A 17,959-nucleotide genomic window follows, 5' to 3' on the forward strand; every position below is an offset into this window, starting at 1 on the left:
CCAAAGAAGCAGCAGGCGTCAGTTCAGATCACACTTGTTCACTGCACCGCGTGTAGCTGAGTGATGGATCTTGGAACAGGCGGCTGGGGGTGCTGGGTTTGGGTTCACAAGGGAACTGGGCAAACACTGAGCCCTTTGCCTGTTTTCTTTCACGTTTCAAAATCCCACTTCTGACTCAGGAAGCTTGAAACCCACTTTTGGGGGGGCATGACAGTGGACAGGTTAAAAAAAATCACCAAGTGCTTGCTATGCCGCTGGTGCTGTTGAAGATGGGCCGCTGAAGAGATGGGCTTTTGGTCTTCTGTGGATTCGTAGACAGCAAGTGTAAATGCTGTCTTGTGGATGTTGTTGCTGCATAATTAGCATTCCAATAATATTTTAATTATTTAACTGCTTTAGATGAGTCGGTCCAATGCAAACAACAAAATGATTTGCAGTTGTTTGTATATTCAAATATACAGGACTGTTAATTAGTTAAACTTTTAATAAACACTTAAAGTAAACTTAAGGCCTTGTTAAATGATTAACTTTTTGGTTTAACTTTATAAAATTACAGGATAGGATATACCACATCTAAAAATACACATGAAATACACAAACTTGCTTTGAGAGCAGTGGGCTGGCTTTGTTGATGGTACATTTTTAGATTGTGAGCGGTGTCCTGGAGAAACAATTCACAAACAACTTTTTTCCCCTTCATCTTGCTCCACTGAAGTTCAGTGTGGTCAAATATAATGTAGTGGGAAGGGCGGGGAGAAAAGGGAAATCCCTTGCACAATCTCCTATTGACATCAAAAATACCTCTGGTTATTTGCTGATGTTTCTTCAGTCTATGAAAGAGCAAGAGTTCTGGTTGGTCGACGGAGAAATGAGATTGGCTTTATTCAAACTGGTTTTAATTTTATTTATTTCTATTTTTATTTTTTTTTCCTGGAATTATAACTGAATTGGTAGGTTTTGAATCCTGCTTGCAGTGGGCATGGGTCATCATCTCCTTTCAGCTTTGAGGCTTTAGGCAGTTGATGTCTGGAAGAACAAGCTGTGCCAGCATCCAGCATTGCATTTCCAGAAATTGAACTGCAGGACAAACAAGGCTAGGTGGTCAATCTGAGAGTAACTTTTCTTAATAGATGCTTGTGCTTTTTCAGAAAGTAGAATAATAGTGCTATTTTGTCTTCACCAACTTCATTTTATATCACTGGTAATATATAGAGCCTGGTTTTGAATGCTTTTCAGTTGTCTTTTTGTGTATCTATATTTGATTCCATAGTCAGAGTTTCTAAGAATATGATTAACCCTGTGGGTCATCTTATAATGTAATTATTAATGATTGATTCTGTTTATCCTTGAAATCAATATAAGAAGCAAAATGGTTTGGCATATATTTGGGGTTGATTTTGAACATTCAGTAAACATGATCTTGTGACAAGACGAGTATACGTTTATTACTCAGAACATGTTTGATGAATCTGAAGTGTGTAATTAGTTTTATATAATGATGGTGATATGTGGTGTTTTTACATGACTTATGTTAATATGGCCAATAGTGTTAACATCTCCTGCCACTAATAGTTAGGGTGGGGATGTATAGTAATTGATCTTCCTGGGAGTGCTGTAATGTAAAAACAATTCAGGCTGTTTGAAGTATATTTTACAAGTGTGCATTGGGCCTTTGGGATGTTATACTGAAAAACCCAATTGTACAGTTACCATGGGAACCCAATTAGAATAGATTGCTTGAGTTTTTTTCAGTCTTTCATCTTGACCAAAAATCTAATGTACTTTAAATGTTTTCATATGGAATTTTATTCATATACTGACTTGATATATTAGCTGTTTTTAAATTTTAGTGCTAAAACCAGAGAGTATTAAGTTTTGCGGATCCTGAAGACTTCTCTTTCAAGGAGAATCTTCCTTTAATATTTAAGTGTTGGTGAATTGAGAAAAATACTTCTTATGAATCCGAGAGTTCTCATCATAATGCTGCCACCACATGTACTTTTCAGGCTGGAGTTCTGTGAAAGTAAATCGGAAAACATCTTAAATCCCAAGGACTTCCATTCTAACCCATCAACACCATACGGCTGAAATGTTTCATGGCCCTTAAAGGACCTGATTTTTGAGATAAGCTCTGACTATTTTTTACATTTCTGTTAATGGATTTCAAGGTGTGGGATGCTCGCACTGTGGGTCTACGATATATTGACTTCCTGTACCATGTCACCTCCTCTTGTGGAGGAGCTCATACCAGCACCTGAAGACATTTGTTCGTCTTGCCGGTGGTTCAGGAACATCTTGCTGGCTGCTCGTCAGCGTGGCTCTAGCCTTGTGGGAACAGAAATTCTGGAAAACTTGGGCATTTCCCGACCAAAAGGCCAAGGGGGCATGAGGGAGGAGCTCGTTGGTCCCAGTCAGGCAGCTCTGAGCTAGCCAGTGAGGATGGGGACAAATTTTGCCTTTCTTCAGCTCTGCTCATGAATCGATCCCTTCAGTTCATCTGTAGGTGTAGCAGGAAATTACCGTCTTGGTGGAGTGATGGATGACAATATGGTTCCTGTCTTCAAGGCAGGTTCAGTGATTCTGGCATCTCAGTTTTTGGTACGTGAGCCAGAATGGGGTGTCATGGTTGAATTTGAAGAGTCATTCCTATGCCGTTCAGAAGAGGTACCAGCTTATTTGCCTTGGGATCAGCCTCAGGGGTGCCTTCAACTAAATTTCAAAAGATGTTCGTGCGCAGCTTGGCCTCTAGTAACAAGACAGCATCTTTGCAGGGTTTGTGGGATACATTTTGGAGTGATGTTTTGAACTTCGCCAGCCTTCTGAAGTTTAGGAATGGTCTTGTGTGGTTTTCGCCTCTGTAGCTGCCGGCCTTCTTCGTGATCACCATGGCTTGAGTGTTACTGGCTGTGTTTGCCCCAGTCACCCGTCAGCAGAAGGAAGCCATCCTGGACAAGCAGACACTTGTACAGCTCAACCTGGGGCAGAAAGAGGTCGTGAACAGTAATCAATCACCAGCCCTCCTTAGGCACCATGCAGCTTCTTCTTGCTTAATTGGTTCATTTGTCCTTCTCAGCCACCCACCTCCCCAGGGGCTCAGATTTTTTCGAGCCTTCCCCCAGTGCCTTGCCTGCTTTTCGGAACTTCTCAGCAGGGCGCGGGCGGCTGTGGTGCTTGTAGGGCGCTCGGGTAAGGCCTGGTGTATGGATCCACGTCCTTAAAGCTGGAACCCCTTTCCTCTCACACCCCAATCTCCTCACAGTCAGGCGTAGTTTCTCTGCCAGACACTGTGTCCCTCATGAGCTGTTTGCTTACACTTGAAATCATTTTTTATTCTCAGATGCACCGGGTCAAAAATACCATTTTCGGGCCCGCCGGGGTGGGGGCAGCAGTCTGGCCAAGGGGGAGCAGGGCTGGCGGCCAAGCAGTTGGGGAGGACGAGGCCCGTCTTGGTTTGCAAATATTCCAAATTAGCCTGGCGAAATAATCGGGTGTTCCAGCGCTTGTTATGTCCCTAACACGATTCAGAAGTTAAACTAGCTGAAGGATAATTTTGATACCCTAGCGTTTTGTGATTTATAGATGAGAGCTTGCATTTGATGTCATTGCCTCTCAGTTACTGATTATTTTTGATCGGATGCTATCTGATGCATTAGTTTTATTCAGACTCACCCTGGAGTTTTTACCTTGCAGTTGCTTTGCAAGCATAATTTCCTACATGCAGCATATAAGCAGGTGGTAAAAGAGGTGCTTTGCAGAGTGCGGTGCGTTGCTCTCAGCTGCGCTTCCTTGCTGCGGGGTGAGGAAGAAAACCTACAATCATCTTCGAATAAGTTTCAGTAGAGATCAGTTTTCAGATTTGGGGTTATTTCCAAGTTTACCCGCTTTTCACCCTGTAAAATGGTTAAACACATCTTTGGGAGTTCCTGACATTACTTTCAGATGGATGGAAGCATTTTGATTTTTCCAAAGAAAAAATATTAATACAGTTAGTGACAAATCGAGGGGTTCCCCAAAATGTGTTGAGGCAAAGAGGATCTGTCTGTACTACTGCAGCCTGTCCCCTTTCCCTTTTTATCTTTCCCTCTTACTTTTTTTGTGATGATTTGTGATTTGGGGCCCCAGCCTTCCTTCCCTTGTATCGGAGGAATGAATGAATGAATGAATGAATGAATGCCTTCTGACTGCTGGGCTGCTCTGAAACACGCAGCTCCACGGGAGGCTAGCACGGGGTGTATGTGATGCTTAAGTAACTGTTAAACGGTAATTATTTAACATTTGGTGCAAGCGAAGCAAAAGTGCAGGGTACAAATATGTCCAGACCTTACTGAGGTGTGGAGGCTGGTGTTTTGGAGGAAGACATGGGTCTCCCCGATCCTGCTGAGGCAGCGGGGAGCCTCCGTCGGGTGGCCAGCCTCCACGCCTTGGTATTGGGCCCAGGGGCAGGCCGCCGGCACCACGGGGTGCTGGTGGGCCAGACCGTGCCATCTCGGCAGCTCCTCCGCTCCCTGGCCTTCCTGTGAGGTTCAGGAAGACGTGTGGTCCTGGGGGGTTACTTGTCCTGAATGGCAAGGCTCGGTGGAGGAGCAGCACGCTTCTAACCGAGGCCTGTTTTATGCACCATGCCCCGATCGACGTGGCGTAGCCCCCACGCTGGTCTCTGCGCTTGGCCATCCCTGCCAATTTGTTTACTTCAGGTGATAGCATTAGGGCTGATAGGCTCCAAACATCACATTTGGCTGAATTTCTAGGAAGAATGTGGTGTTGGGAGATTTATCTCGAGATGAATAACCCCGAATTGGACTGCATTTTTTCGGTTGAATCGAGTCCCTGGGTTGTTACCAGCAGGAATCAGAAGGGATTTGCTAAATTCTCAGCCTGATGCTCTTGGTCAGCTAGTCAGGGAAAGGACTGGCGATTCAATGCGGCGGAGCAGCAGTGCTGTCCCCAGGGTGCTGCAGCGCCTGCGGGACTCTCCTGTCCCTTCCCAGCCTGTGCTGTGGCACGGGAACGCCAGAAAGTCGTGGTGTCTGTGTGATGCTGGCTTCGTTTGCTGGACTCACACATTCTGCTGCTCTCGGTACTTTGGGCCAGGTTAGAGAACAGTTTCTGGGTAAATCTGCTTTTCGAGGCAAATGTTTTAGCTTTACCCTTCAGGAAAATCTGAAAAAGCTGAGTGTTGCTTTGTCCTTTGAAAGTTCGAATTTGGGACTGACAATAGAAATAAATCGCTATTTTATTGTTAGCTCTATCACAGATGCCATAAGTAATATTAGTACATTGCTTGCCTGCCTGAGTTATTCACAGTTAGAAATGGAAGTAGTGATCTTCACAATCCCTACCTTGCAAGGCTATGATTTTTAGTTTATTTAAAATAAAATTTGGGATCTTAATTCTAAACTCTTAAAATAATTAAGATGTAGTGTTAAACTTAGATATTACAGTTTTCTTGTAAGTAGTCTGGAGGGGGCTGTAAATTCATTCCTGTCATGGACGCTGAGGCTTGGAATGCTTCAAAGTGCTCGGAAAGCCTCAGTCATCGGTGTCACGTCTTTGTTTGTCACGGGCAGGTACAGTTAATCTCCCGGTCCTGTATTGAGTTCCCTGGCTGAAGTGGAGGAGTTCCCTTTGAACTCTGTAAGTCAGGACTCTGAGCTTTGTCAGTCTCCTTGCTTTTCAAAAGCGTAATGCTTATCGCAAATCTTTGCAGAGGTGCAGTGATCCTAACTAAATAGCACTGAAAAGAAAATAAAGGAGAAAAACTAAATGCCAAGGAAATAAGAATTCTCCTTTATTTCAAAGAGAAGCTCTTTTTTGTTGTTGTTGTTTTTGTTAGTGGTATATAAATGATATTGCTATTTCAGACTCCGGTGCTAATAATTGAAGTTAACATTTTTTATGTACTTCTTAGTGTTTTGCAAACTGTACTTTCAAACCCAGAATATAAGTATGTAAGTTGTTTGCTTTCATTTCTTAAAAAGTGTCATTTCCTAAAATATAAAAGGTTGTTTATTTCACTAAATAACTCAGAAGTGCATTACTGCCTGTGCAAGTATTTCTTAAATTAATAGTAAGTCTTAGAGAGCGTTCTTATTTGAAAGATCAAAGTTTTGTAGTGCTTGTTATTGAAAGAAGTCTTCAATGTGTCATCTGTCGATTTTGACTCTTAACAAGCAAAGCTGACCTAAAGAACATAAAATTCCTGGTTGTTTGGGGAAAAAAAAAAAAAGCAGACTCCCTTTTGATATTATTTACACTGAAAAAATAGAGCCTAGTTAAAAAACTGATACAAAGCTAGTTATAAGAAAAATGATCAAATCGACATGCTATTCTTCCTTGGTATTCAAATTAAATTTCAGTCTAACCGAGATATTTTTTTTCCTTACAGGCAGAGATCTTTCATCTAGCATGGCATCGAGGCGTGTTCCAAAAGTAAGTTTCTAGTAAAATAGCCTTGCATTTAGGTGTACATTAGGAGTCCAGCATTACAAAAGAGTTCACGTAACATAGTTTGTTTTTTCCCCAGTGTCCAGCAGTCAGTATTAAGGATTCAGTTGACAAGATTGATGCTGCATTGTAAATCTCTGTAGCTCTGTCATGGTTGGTAACAGGCATCAGTGGACCTTTCCTCATCACGTATCTATCTTCCACAGAGCGTAAACTAATAGGACAATGCTACAGTTTCAGTTTTAAGTTAGCTGTTTGCTTCCGTTTCCTAAAAGAAATTTCATTTATGAAAAATAAGAAAAATAAATGCATGCTTAATTTGGGGGCTTAGTGCTTCAGTGAGGTGAATGTAGAGGAATAACTGTTTGTAGTAAAATAAGAGTGTATGGCTGTTTATCAGGAAATTCAGAATGATTTTCCTTACTGAAAGACAGGCACCAACAAATTTGTACTCAATAGCCATAGTCTTCAAATAATTGAAATGAACTCTGAAAATACTAATACTTTTTTTTTTTTTTTTTTTTCCTGTGGAATAGCTACTTTTGTAACATTAGTAATGCTCTTCTAGGAAAGTATTTTTAGTACAATCAAACTTGCATGTCTAACTATTCCTGCTGGCAACTTCTACCACTATTAAAAATGTCTTAATAGTGGCATCTCTTGTGTTTTTAATCTGCTTCGTGTAACATAATGTGGCTTAGAAAAGCAGTATTTTGGCATATTTTGTCTTTTTACTCATTTGTAGAAGATTTTCTTTCTCTTTTCCCTAAAAGATTATTATTTTTTTTAATAGAATGGTTGAGGGAGAAATTAAATTCTTGGGGGGAAATAAATTCTTGTTTCACTTTTTCTTTTTAACTATTTTCTCTGCGTTTGTATTTATGTACCTTCTAGTTGTAAACATTTGGTAGCAGGTACGTTGAATAATTGCAGAGAAATATTTGATTATCTTGTGAACAACCAGGCATATGTGGAAGAGCCCCTTGTTCCCTCTCATTCAAAGCTAGGTGTGATATAGCTGGCAAGTGACATGAAACTAATAATTTATTATCTAACCTTTTCATTTCTCCCGCTCTCACTTGTAGTTGAAAGGTGCAGTGTTAGCTGTGAGGGGAGCTTTCCCTTTTTGATACGTGGAAAGGCAGAAGGTTTAAGGTAAAATGTGAACTCTCACAGCCCCATCTGCAATGGGGACCGCAGGGGGAGCGCACACATAGCCACTGCTCCTCGACTCTCTGCTGCTGCTCCCCCCTTCCCATTCTGGATGCATATTAATATATGTAATGTAGCTCAGGTTTCTTTAGAATAGTGATATTTATAGCGTGTGATTAGTTTACAGTTTTACAGTGAGCACAGCCACACGTTGGTGCGACACAATACCTACCCGGCTCGTGTGTTTTGCAGAAATCAATAATCACTGGCACAACGCGCTGAGCAGTTTTTAAGCAGGGTGCTGAGAAATGGTTTCTGCAAGCAGCCAGATGTGGACATTCTCCACAGCTGCTGGTTTTGTCTCTCACTTGCTCCCTGATTCTGTAGCTGTGTTGCGGTGACCAAGGATGTGTGTTGGGCTTGAGGGAGAGGCTGAAATGTGACCATAGTTATGTGCATAAGCATACATCAGAAATGCATGTTTAGGAATTTGGGGATCTTATGGTGTTCTTATGACAATGTGGTGTTTTTGTTTTTTTTTGTATTTCATGAGATGTAATTCTAAATCTAGTTCAGTTCTCTGGATATTTTGTAGTTATTACATTTAAACTTGATAAACAAATTCTTTTACTAACCGTAATGCTTTGTTCTCTGTTCTCAATATAGTGAAACACTTGTCCTGAATCAAACTGAAATTGGTAATGACAGGAAAATTCAGACTTTGTATGACAAGACTCTAATGCTGTATTTTTGTATGAGTTTTTTGACACCTGTCTTTTGTGTGTATATATTTTTCTGTACATGTATTTGTGTTTTTAGTGAATTCTTAATACACAGATCACTGCTTCATTTATGCTTAAAGCTGTTCTACTCACTTTAAAAATTCCAATGAAATTCTTTTCTTGAACACAATTCAGATTCCTGACTCTCCTTTAGCCTAAAAAGGAGCACTATTAATGGTTTTGTTCATATTGCCTGGATTTATTCTGTTATTATTCTCTAGCTCCTGCTTTTCAGGTATAGCTATTTTGGTATTATAAAGAATGATGGATTATGTAGGAAAGTTTCTTTTGAAGCACTCCTGATATTGTGCAATGCACTTGGGGGTCAGCTACACTTGACTGATGCATGATTTATCCGATGTCCCTGCCACTTTCTGAGATAAAGCTGCTATTTTATCAAAAATGCCAGCAAGTGTGATTTAGAATTTATACACCTCCTTTTTTCAAATAATTGTTCTGATTACTTTCTGGCATGGCAATAAAATGATAAAGGTAATTGCACACAAATGTGAGATAGCACCAAAATACAATAAAATTAACCTGAATTAGCTTGACTTGTCGATGAGAAGTATTTATGAAATGTATTTTTGCAATAAGGGAGACTGATATTATAGCTGGAAGGTGAGTTATTGCCTTAATGTAATACAGTTTGAAATTTAAAAAAGAGACTGTTACAGTTGAGGGTGATTGTGCCTTTGAAATTAAGTTGAAGTGATTCTTATAATTGGCAGCAATAATGCATTGTGAAGGTAATATCTTTTATTGTGTTATGCCTAGTTGCATTATCTTTTATTTAGCTGGTCCTGACTTCAGCTCTGCAGAGAACGCAAGAAGGAGCAGATCAAGAATTTTGTGGGTTTAGGTGATAAAAATTTGAAATGTTACCTTATATTAAAGTCATTCTTGTGCTAGATTTTTTCATTTTTTAGTCCATTTTCAATTCCGATGAACCTGATACAGGTCTCATTTGATTAAACTTTCATCTCTTTTCCTTGTATTAGCGTAGCTGCCATATATTTACATACACAGCTGAACCATGTAACAGGAGTGCACTTAGTCTTTCTGTATGTATGCACGCATATATATCAGGTGCTAATTTTGTTAGCTAAATTTTCTATTTCTTGAATGTGTCAAAGTATGACCACCTCTTGTTAAAAAGTGCACATAGAGACGCTTATACACTCAGTACTTTGGTAATTACAGAATATATTGTAAAATGTTGACTAATATATTGAGTTTCTTATTTTTTAATCGATGAACACTTCTGCAAAATCCAGAGAACTGCATGATGTCTAGTTTTCCTTTGTGTGAGACTTTTTAAAAACTCAAACCAGTAACAACTAGGTATCAGTTGTGGGGACCTTCCAATTTTAGATATTCTTCATCATATTCTTTACCTTTGATGCTTTATTATGATATTTGTTTCTTCACCTGTTTGGCAACAGATTCCTTTATTTTTAGTGTTTTATGCCATGTGATTGCACGTTAAAACAGTGAATAACTGAACAAAGTGTAACTTTGCTTGTAGTGCATTGCCCAGTGCTTCTAATTGAATCTTCTGGCATATGATTCCCAATCTAAAAATAAGAGGGGCTTAATCCATCTGTAGGTCATCAGTGTGGTAAGAATAACAACATGCTTCCACATCCCGTGGCAGATACAGCGAGTAGTGTGGCTTACAAGGGGATTGCTGGTGGGATTTACAGGTACTTTCAAACTGCAAGGAATGGATACAGTTATGGCTTCTGTCTTTGCTATTTGTGGTATAATTTGCTTATTACATAAATATCTTGCCCTGAGCTGTCTTTCATTTTTTTCCCCATTTTCATGCCACTCCATTTCTTGTCCACTTCTGCTCCAGTTCATTGTATTATCTCACCACCCACCATTTCAAAAACATATCCTTCAGTAACTGGGAGCCTCCAAGCTTAAGGCAGGCTGTTCCGTTTCCTTTTTCTTACTAGGCACTGAGATGCTTGGAGATGCCATGACTCAAGCTTGAAACCTGGATGTCAACCCACCGTAACCGCTAATGTTTATAGTTTACTAACATCATGCTTTCCTACTTTACTTGAATGCTGCATGTAGAAATTTGACTTATTTTCAAAATACTCATTTTAGCTTCATGCTATGGATATAAAATGACATAAATATTCTGCAGTACGTATCTTTTAAACTACATTGTCGCAGCAGTGGCTGCTGCACACTCATAGCATTTAAGTTTCTTACTTAAGTAAGAGCTAGGGGAGGATACAGAAAGTGCTTGTTTACTTTCAGGGGGGAGAGATTCAGGAAAAGGCTTCAGTACATACTTGTAGGAAATAGTACAGCTGAATTCCTGTTTAAACAGTCCATTAAGGTCTTGTGTTTAAGTATCTCCTGATACTAATGTCTCAAAGCTTGGCATGCGAACAATAGATGAAGTAGAAAAATGTGCTAACTGAACGTTGCCTGGAATACAATAGCAATAACCCACCTGCCTCTTCTAAAGGAGAGGAATTAATTCTATTACAATTAAAATATCATCCTTTAAGTAAAATAAAGATGTCTGAGGTAGCCCTGGTGAGTACACTGGGAACTTGCCATTTGACAGACCAGTGTAACTCCTGTCTGCCAAAACAGCCGACTGAAGACTTAGCCAAAGAGCCAGAGGCTACTGCTGCTTGGAAATGCACTTTTATAGCTTGGCATTTCGGGGTCTTTTGATTGCCATCCAAAGAGGATTAGTAATATAATACGATGGGACAACAGAAATTTGCTCTTGTTGCCTTTGATTGTTTAATAAAGAATTACGTGTTTGCTCTTGTCGAATACTTTTAAAATGCTGTGGGAAGCAAACGTTGCTGTGTGTGCGCACGAACGCGTTTCCCTCTGTTTTGTCAGGGGCTTGTGTGCAGTACACTTTCTAATAAGTCAAGAGTGATTCACTTCGTCAGGGGTGATTTTTTAGTGGCTACTGTGCCACTACCAAATATAGGCTTGTATAGGGTCAAACTGCAGTTTAACTCTGTACCTTAGTTTTTTTTATAGGATAGGTACTTTGGAAGGTAAAGAACTCGTTACGTCACCCTAAGCTAACCCTGGATTTGGTTAGGCTGACAAGCATTTCCTTTTCAAATGTCCCTCGGCCAGGAAATGAGAACGGGTTTGGTTTTCACACCTCTGAAGTTACAGGCTGGGCTTAACCGGGTTGGGTTTGCTGAGAGAACCTCTGCATGTGTTGCAAGGTACTGGAGAAGATCCAGGCTACCGTAATTCATAATACGAGAGAGAGCTGTATGTTTTAACTCTGTTTTAGTGTGTACTTTCGTATTTTAATGGCGTAGGTACAGTGTGCCAGCCAGAAGTTGAAAATAGGATAAAATTGTACAGAGATCAGTGGTTGACAGCAAAGAGCACGGCGGGGGCCTTGGGAAGCCCCCAGCTGCTGCTGCGCTGGTCGGGTAAGGCCACGATGGCAAGATGTCGGTAGGGGACGTGGTGGGGTCAATGAATCCTCTTTTTGAGGAATCGCTTAATTTTTAAGTGTTGGGGATGACAGAAGCAATGCTGTTAGCTGCTACAGCTATCCAGAAAGGCGCACAACAGGTTTCTAACAAAAGGCGGCTGGAAGGTTGGGATCTGCTTTACCCCAGAAAATGGCCAATTTGGCAGCACTTCACATGGCACGAGAAAATGTGCCCATCATCTAAAGCAGTATATTTCAGTGCAGCTTTTGTTTAAAGGCCTTATCTGGATCGCAGTCCTGTTCATCTGTGGAGGTGTTTATTACTGTTGCAGCAAGGACTCAAATCTGTGGGCACAATATTTTTTCTAGCAAGCTGAAAGTTTGCGTTGAACTCTACAGGAAGAATTGCACATAGTGTATACATTTATTGTGGGACATGTAGGGGCAGGAAGTGGTCTATGTCCATATGGGTGGCGATGGAAACTATTTCACATTAACCTGATCCAATTTGTAAAGGACTTGAATTTTATATCAAAGGTAATTCACTTTTTTAAACTGCTATATTGCATCTTAAAAACAAGAATATTAAGTATCACTGCTGAATGATTTAATATGTGAAGAGAAAACCTCCCATGTTTTGGAATGTTTTTTTTTGTTTGTTTTTTTGTTTTCTTAATATAGAAATTGTTTTGAGCATTTACATGGTTTAATTTGAGAATAAGCATTAAGTAGAGTCTGTTCGCTTTAAAGGTGTTTCTTGCAGAGCTGCATTTTAGCATGTGAATAGGAGACAATTAATTTGTACAACCTACTATTCAACTTTTTTGTTGTCACTGAAACTGAAGTCCCTATAATAATGTGCCTTTGCTGACCTGGTTTATCTTTTTTTTTTTTTTATTTTACCTGTCTGCAAAATGTATCTTGAATAAATGAATTTGTGTATCTCATATTAAAGCATGAATCGCCATTTATATAAAAAAAATGGCATGAAACTCTGGCTAACTTGTCCCTGTCATGGTTAGCCATGGCAGGTGGTAGGAGAAGCTTTGTCCTTTTCCCTGCTTACATTGTGGTAGCGCATACAGATGCATGCTGAGATGTTGTGGAGCTCAACGCTGTGGAAGTTGGAACACTAAAATGGTGTAAAAAAAACAAAACAAAACAAACAAACAAAAAAAAAACATGTTGTGGCTGCAGGGGACGGGGCAACCTTCTCTTGTTTTACATTAGGCAAGGAGAAATGCTGCCCTGGGCTCCAGGACACCTTACTCACAGCCTCAGCAGTCTAATTTAAGGTGTCAGACTTGCAGGGACCTCTTTGGATCAGGCATCCATACAGCTGTAGCGTTTGCTACGTTATGTTCAGTTGGAAATTGTTGGACTTGTTCATGAGAAAGAAACACCTTTTTAGAGAAGTTTGGATTTTCTTTGGAAGAAATCAAACATTGCATAATAAGCAAAAGTTACATAAATTACATAAGAGTGACATAAATTCTTCTGTTCATTTGGATGGTGAAAATACAGATGACCACTACAGACAGATAGAAGAGTGGGCATTTTAACCTTGTATTTTGATGACATATTCATTGCATGCATCCTCTGTTTGCTTCCCAGTCCTTAAATGTTTGTCTGCTTTAAAACACTACATTTAACGAGTGGCTTTCTCTTTTAAGACTAGCTGCATAAGCTTGGAAAATTACTTTCCACACTGAACTATATGTGCAAAAGCGCATTGCCTTTACTATTAATATAACTTTTCCCATATTCTTGACATACAATGGATTATTTCCTTTTAAATAAACAGGCAGAAACCAGTAAAACAAATACAGGAAGTTTTAAACTATTAAGGAGATGTTTAGAGAACTATAATTCAATGGAGACCTTGTGTGAGTGGACCACTGCCATGCGTAGGCTCGGCAGCACCCGTGCCAAACGGGGTGCCGTGGTCAGCCTCGCTGCTGGGCTCGGTCGCCCCGGCGGTGGGGGCAGAGGCTGGGTGCAATTAAAATGCTTTTGAAAGCAACGTTAGGGCTTGCGTTTCCAAATTATAACTTCATGGCATTGTTTTCAAAATGTTCCGCAGCAGATTTTAACGACTGGATTTTTTTCTGCTCACTTAGTTGTCTCAGCGCGGACCGGCAATAGCGGTTTCCAAAATATCAGCTAAGGGTACGACTGCAAAGGCAGCCTTTAGGAAACCTCCCAGCTGAAAGGCTCGCCGCTGCTGCTGCCTTAGTACCTGAGTGATGTGCTCACCTCTACACTTCGGGATGGGCGAGATGTTTGTAAACGGTCAGCTCTCATCTGTCCTGGTGACCTTACTGCCAGGCAGGTGGTGATGGTGGAGATGGACACTTCCCAAGTTCCTATTTCTTGTGGCAGTCCCTGGCTGGTTTTGCCTTGACAAATGCCACTGATGGGATTTAATAAGGGTTTTGTTATGAGAAGGATGTAAACTTAGTGGATCAGGAAGAACGACTGTAGCAACACGACTGAAATGAAGTAGCAAATTACCAGACCGTTACAGGTACATGTGAAGTATACCCCTGAAGTTCAAATCCAATATTTCAAGCTTTCACTGAATTTTAATTCAGAACTCAAATCAATAAAAAGCAGGTTTGAGAGCACTACAATACTCAAAAGAAAGACACATTTAATACTTCAGGACTGGTATTTCTTTCCTGTAATTAGGATGAAGAAGCAACTTTCCTGGCATTTATTGATCATCCTCTCAAACTCAACAAATTCTTGGTATAGTTTTGGCAAGTCACTGATATTATGTGGCATCAGAGAAACAACGCAAGTGCTTAAGATTTATAACTTACACCCTAGCTTCAAATGCAAGTAAGTTAGGCTATTGAAGTGATTTTTCCTTTGGATATATTTGTGGAGAATGGGAAGTAAATGAACAGGCTGGTACTTTATTACACCATGAGAGGGATGGACTAGCATCGAGTTCCAAGCAAAAGTACCGTCAAATTGTTTTGGTCTTTTTGGATAATGTGTCCAGAAATTCAGCTTGTACAGCTAAGAATACTGATGATTTGTGCTACCAGCAGGTGCAGCGTTATTCGGGATCCTTTTGGACAATAGCAGTTGACAGTTATCTTTAATTTTAGAAGGATGTAGTTACATGCTAGCCCAGCATAGGAACTTGGCATGACATCTCAGCGGGCTCTTTGCAAATAGCTGTAACTTTGCTGCGGATGAACTGGGTAGGGAATTTTCAAAGGTGCCATGGTGGCTGTTCTAGAAATGGTAGAAGCATGATGATTTCTGTGTTTGGGAAATGACGAGTGAAACTGGGGAAATATTTGTAATGCAACTTTACCCTGTTGGTTCTATTTATGTTATCAGGTAGTTTGGCTAAATGGTTAACACTTCGGCTTATCTGAAAAGATCAAGAGACCCATTTATTTCTTGGAGATGACTGTGGTATCTCACTGATTAATGCCCTGGTTCTCTTGGTTTAAACAATAAGATAAAATTGCAATATGTATGAGGACACTTTACTTTAGAGTTGTGAGGAACAGTTTTATTTTGATTCTTAGAAATACTAGAATGAAAAAAATAATCATGAGGGTTTCCATTTCAAGTTCAGCCATGTGCCATAGCCTGATGGAAAAAGTCTTTTAAATGTGATAAATTCTTGCTAAAGCAGAGTGCAGTAAATAGTGAAATCAGATGGGTACAGGTCAGAGACACTGCTCTGTCTCCTTCCTAGTGGGAAGGATTTGCCTGCCTAATAACATTGAGAGGAACAGGTGTGAAAAAGTGTCATCTTTGGCCTCTTCAAGAGAAGTCTTCAGCCAGACCATGTTTTAAGACGAGTCTGGTGTCCTGAAGGCTGAATGCTTGCGGTGGGTGTGAGCACAGCCCTGGGCAGAGCTGGTGCCTTCTGCCGGAGGGAGAGCTGTGAGAACACAATTGAATTTTTCCAGTGAAAATTCGTGGTCCCCAGGGTTTTAGCACTGCATGCACACACTGGGGGGTCTTTAAGAGGAGAATACGGGAAAAGTTGGAAAGTACATTCATGAATATACTTTGTATTCTTCTTCTCCTTCGGTAATGGTAACTTGGGGCACGGTACTGAAGTGCAGGAAATGCCATGAGCTTTGCTCTCTTGACTTGTCTTCCGGAAAACACAAACCTCTTGAGAGAACAGGAAGCGTGGAAACGCTTTGCGACAGTCTTTGTGAACCTTCTTGATCCTCAAGATTGCTCTGTGCGTTTTTTCCATTTATCCATTCCCCGTTATAGATGGGAGCTGGGTTCGGGTTCTCAGTCTGTAGACCACGATGGAATTTCTGGTTTTTAGGAACAGTCGAATGTAGAAAATAATTTTGAATTATTTACTGTAATGTGAAAGACCATTAATGCAAATTTAAATAAAATCTGTATTTAATCAAATTGAAGGTGTGTTTTAGTACTGAAAACCTTGGCTGCAGCCAGACTGTTAAACTGAATTACTGCGGAAAGTGTGAGAGGTTAAGATTTTTATGGGCAAGTCATCAAGCTAATGCTCGCTTTTGGGTTCACGGCACCTAGTTTAGGAGATAAAACTCGCTGCTGTTTGGAATCCCTTGCATCTGAACCTTAGAAAAGCAATTTCAGTGGCACATCTCTGTTTCCTAGTGGTGTTTGTTGAGCCGACGTGTAACGTGGGGGGCCGTGGCCCTTTGGAGCAGTGCAGCATCACCAAGGCACGTGCCACTTCCAAGTCACGGGAGCACGCCTGGAAAATGAGGCTCCTCTATATAGGACATTAACTCATAAATTATGCTGATATTCTCCCTGATAAATCTCCTACTATGACAACCTTTTGATACTCATCTGTTATTAAAGACAAAAAGCACTTAATTCTGTTGGCTAGCAGTGGTCTTCCAATTCTATATAGAGCATTTAGCTGTCTGAGGGGCAAACTCACATACGCTGTACTTCTGGGTTTCGTGCAGCAAGACCCAGAGGCTCACAGGGTACTTTTTGTAAGAGTCCTGTTTTACTCTTGTTGTTTTGTTCTTTACCCAATCAACTTTAAAATTCTGAGATAGTTGGACACAGATTTGTAGCTGTTATAGTGGAAAGGGAGAGAGAAGGTAGAATTCACACGTTACCTCATCCAAGTTGCTCAAATTATTTGTTTACATAAACTTGAGGAGAAAGAACACAGTTTATTTGAGTTTATTACATTTCTGATTTAAGCAGCCATTCATTTCTAGTTCTCACAGCTTTAACGAGGGCACAAGAGGGAAAATAGGGTTAGGCAAACTGTGCCTTCAGCGGATCGATACGGGTAAAGCAAGTTTCAGCGTCCAGCTCCCTGCAGTAAATGATGCTGAAGTATCCAGTAACTTCAGCTGGTCAAGTTTAAAGTCTGTTGGTTTTGGTTTTATTTTATTTTATTTTATTTGTATCTGAATAATTGTAACAAATTTAAGTCTTGATTAAAATTTCACTTTATTTTAAAATAGCACTGCCTGCAGTAGTGTATCATTACCTCGATCTTCGCTGGCGTATCTAAGTAGCTACAAGTAAATAGTGAAAAGGTGCATTAATGTCTGGACAAAGGATAGTGTACTGTACATATGGACAGTGACCTTCATGTCTGAAGCTCCCCACCCAACTGCATATGTATGTGGATATGTCATGCAATGTTGTTTTTTTATAAAAATAAAACTTTTAATATTGCTGTCCAGCGCATCTGATAATCAAGACTGAACATACTAGTGATTGCTCAAGGTTTTCATCTACAAAGCTTGCTTCGGCTTGGTGTTAACTTACAGGGTTATTTATAGTTTTCTGTTACATGCTGCATCCCGTGTTTTGTTATAATGAAAAAGCTGTCTTCATATAACTAAGTTGTTATATTCACAGAATACATAGTATGAGGTTCAGTGCATCTAGTTTAGGGCTGTCACACAAATAAAAATGAAGAATGTATACTGTTTTTTCCAAATACGTGAACTTGTATGTTGCTTTTTTTTTTTTTACTAACATTTCTGCAGTGACATGCTGCTCTGAAAAAATTCACCCATTTCCTCTCCTTGAGCAAGGAGAAGGAGTGAGGAAGAAGTTGGTTGAAAAGGTGAGATGCTTTGTACCATTAGCAAACGTTTGCTTATTTAGCAAAAAG

General features: G+C 40.1%; 1 protein-coding gene across 5 annotated transcripts in view; it reads left to right on the top strand.

Annotated features, from left to right (window-relative positions):
* Positions 1-17,959, top strand: part of MGMT (O-6-methylguanine-DNA methyltransferase) — a 186,295-nt gene that overhangs the window by 4,208 nt on the left and 164,128 nt on the right. For 3 of the 5 annotated variants that reach the window (XR_014586915.1, XR_014586916.1, XM_083844684.1), the window contains exon 2: positions 6,386-6,429. Coding sequence is in view for 3 of the 5 variants with exons in the window: in XM_083844684.1 (XP_083700810.1) it covers positions 6,406-6,429 (24 nt within the window). In the remaining 2 variants the exon portion in view is untranslated. Of the gene's footprint in view, positions 1-821; positions 951-5,615; positions 5,635-6,385; positions 6,430-17,959 lie in introns of those variants that run through there. The other 2 variants (XM_083844685.1, XM_083844686.1) reach the window with 2 other exon arrangements.

The sequence above is a fragment of the Anser anser genome (genome assembly GCF_964211835.1).
Source record: "Anser anser genome assembly, chromosome: 7".
Classification (NCBI taxonomy): Eukaryota; Metazoa; Chordata; class Aves; order Anseriformes; family Anatidae; genus Anser; species Anser anser.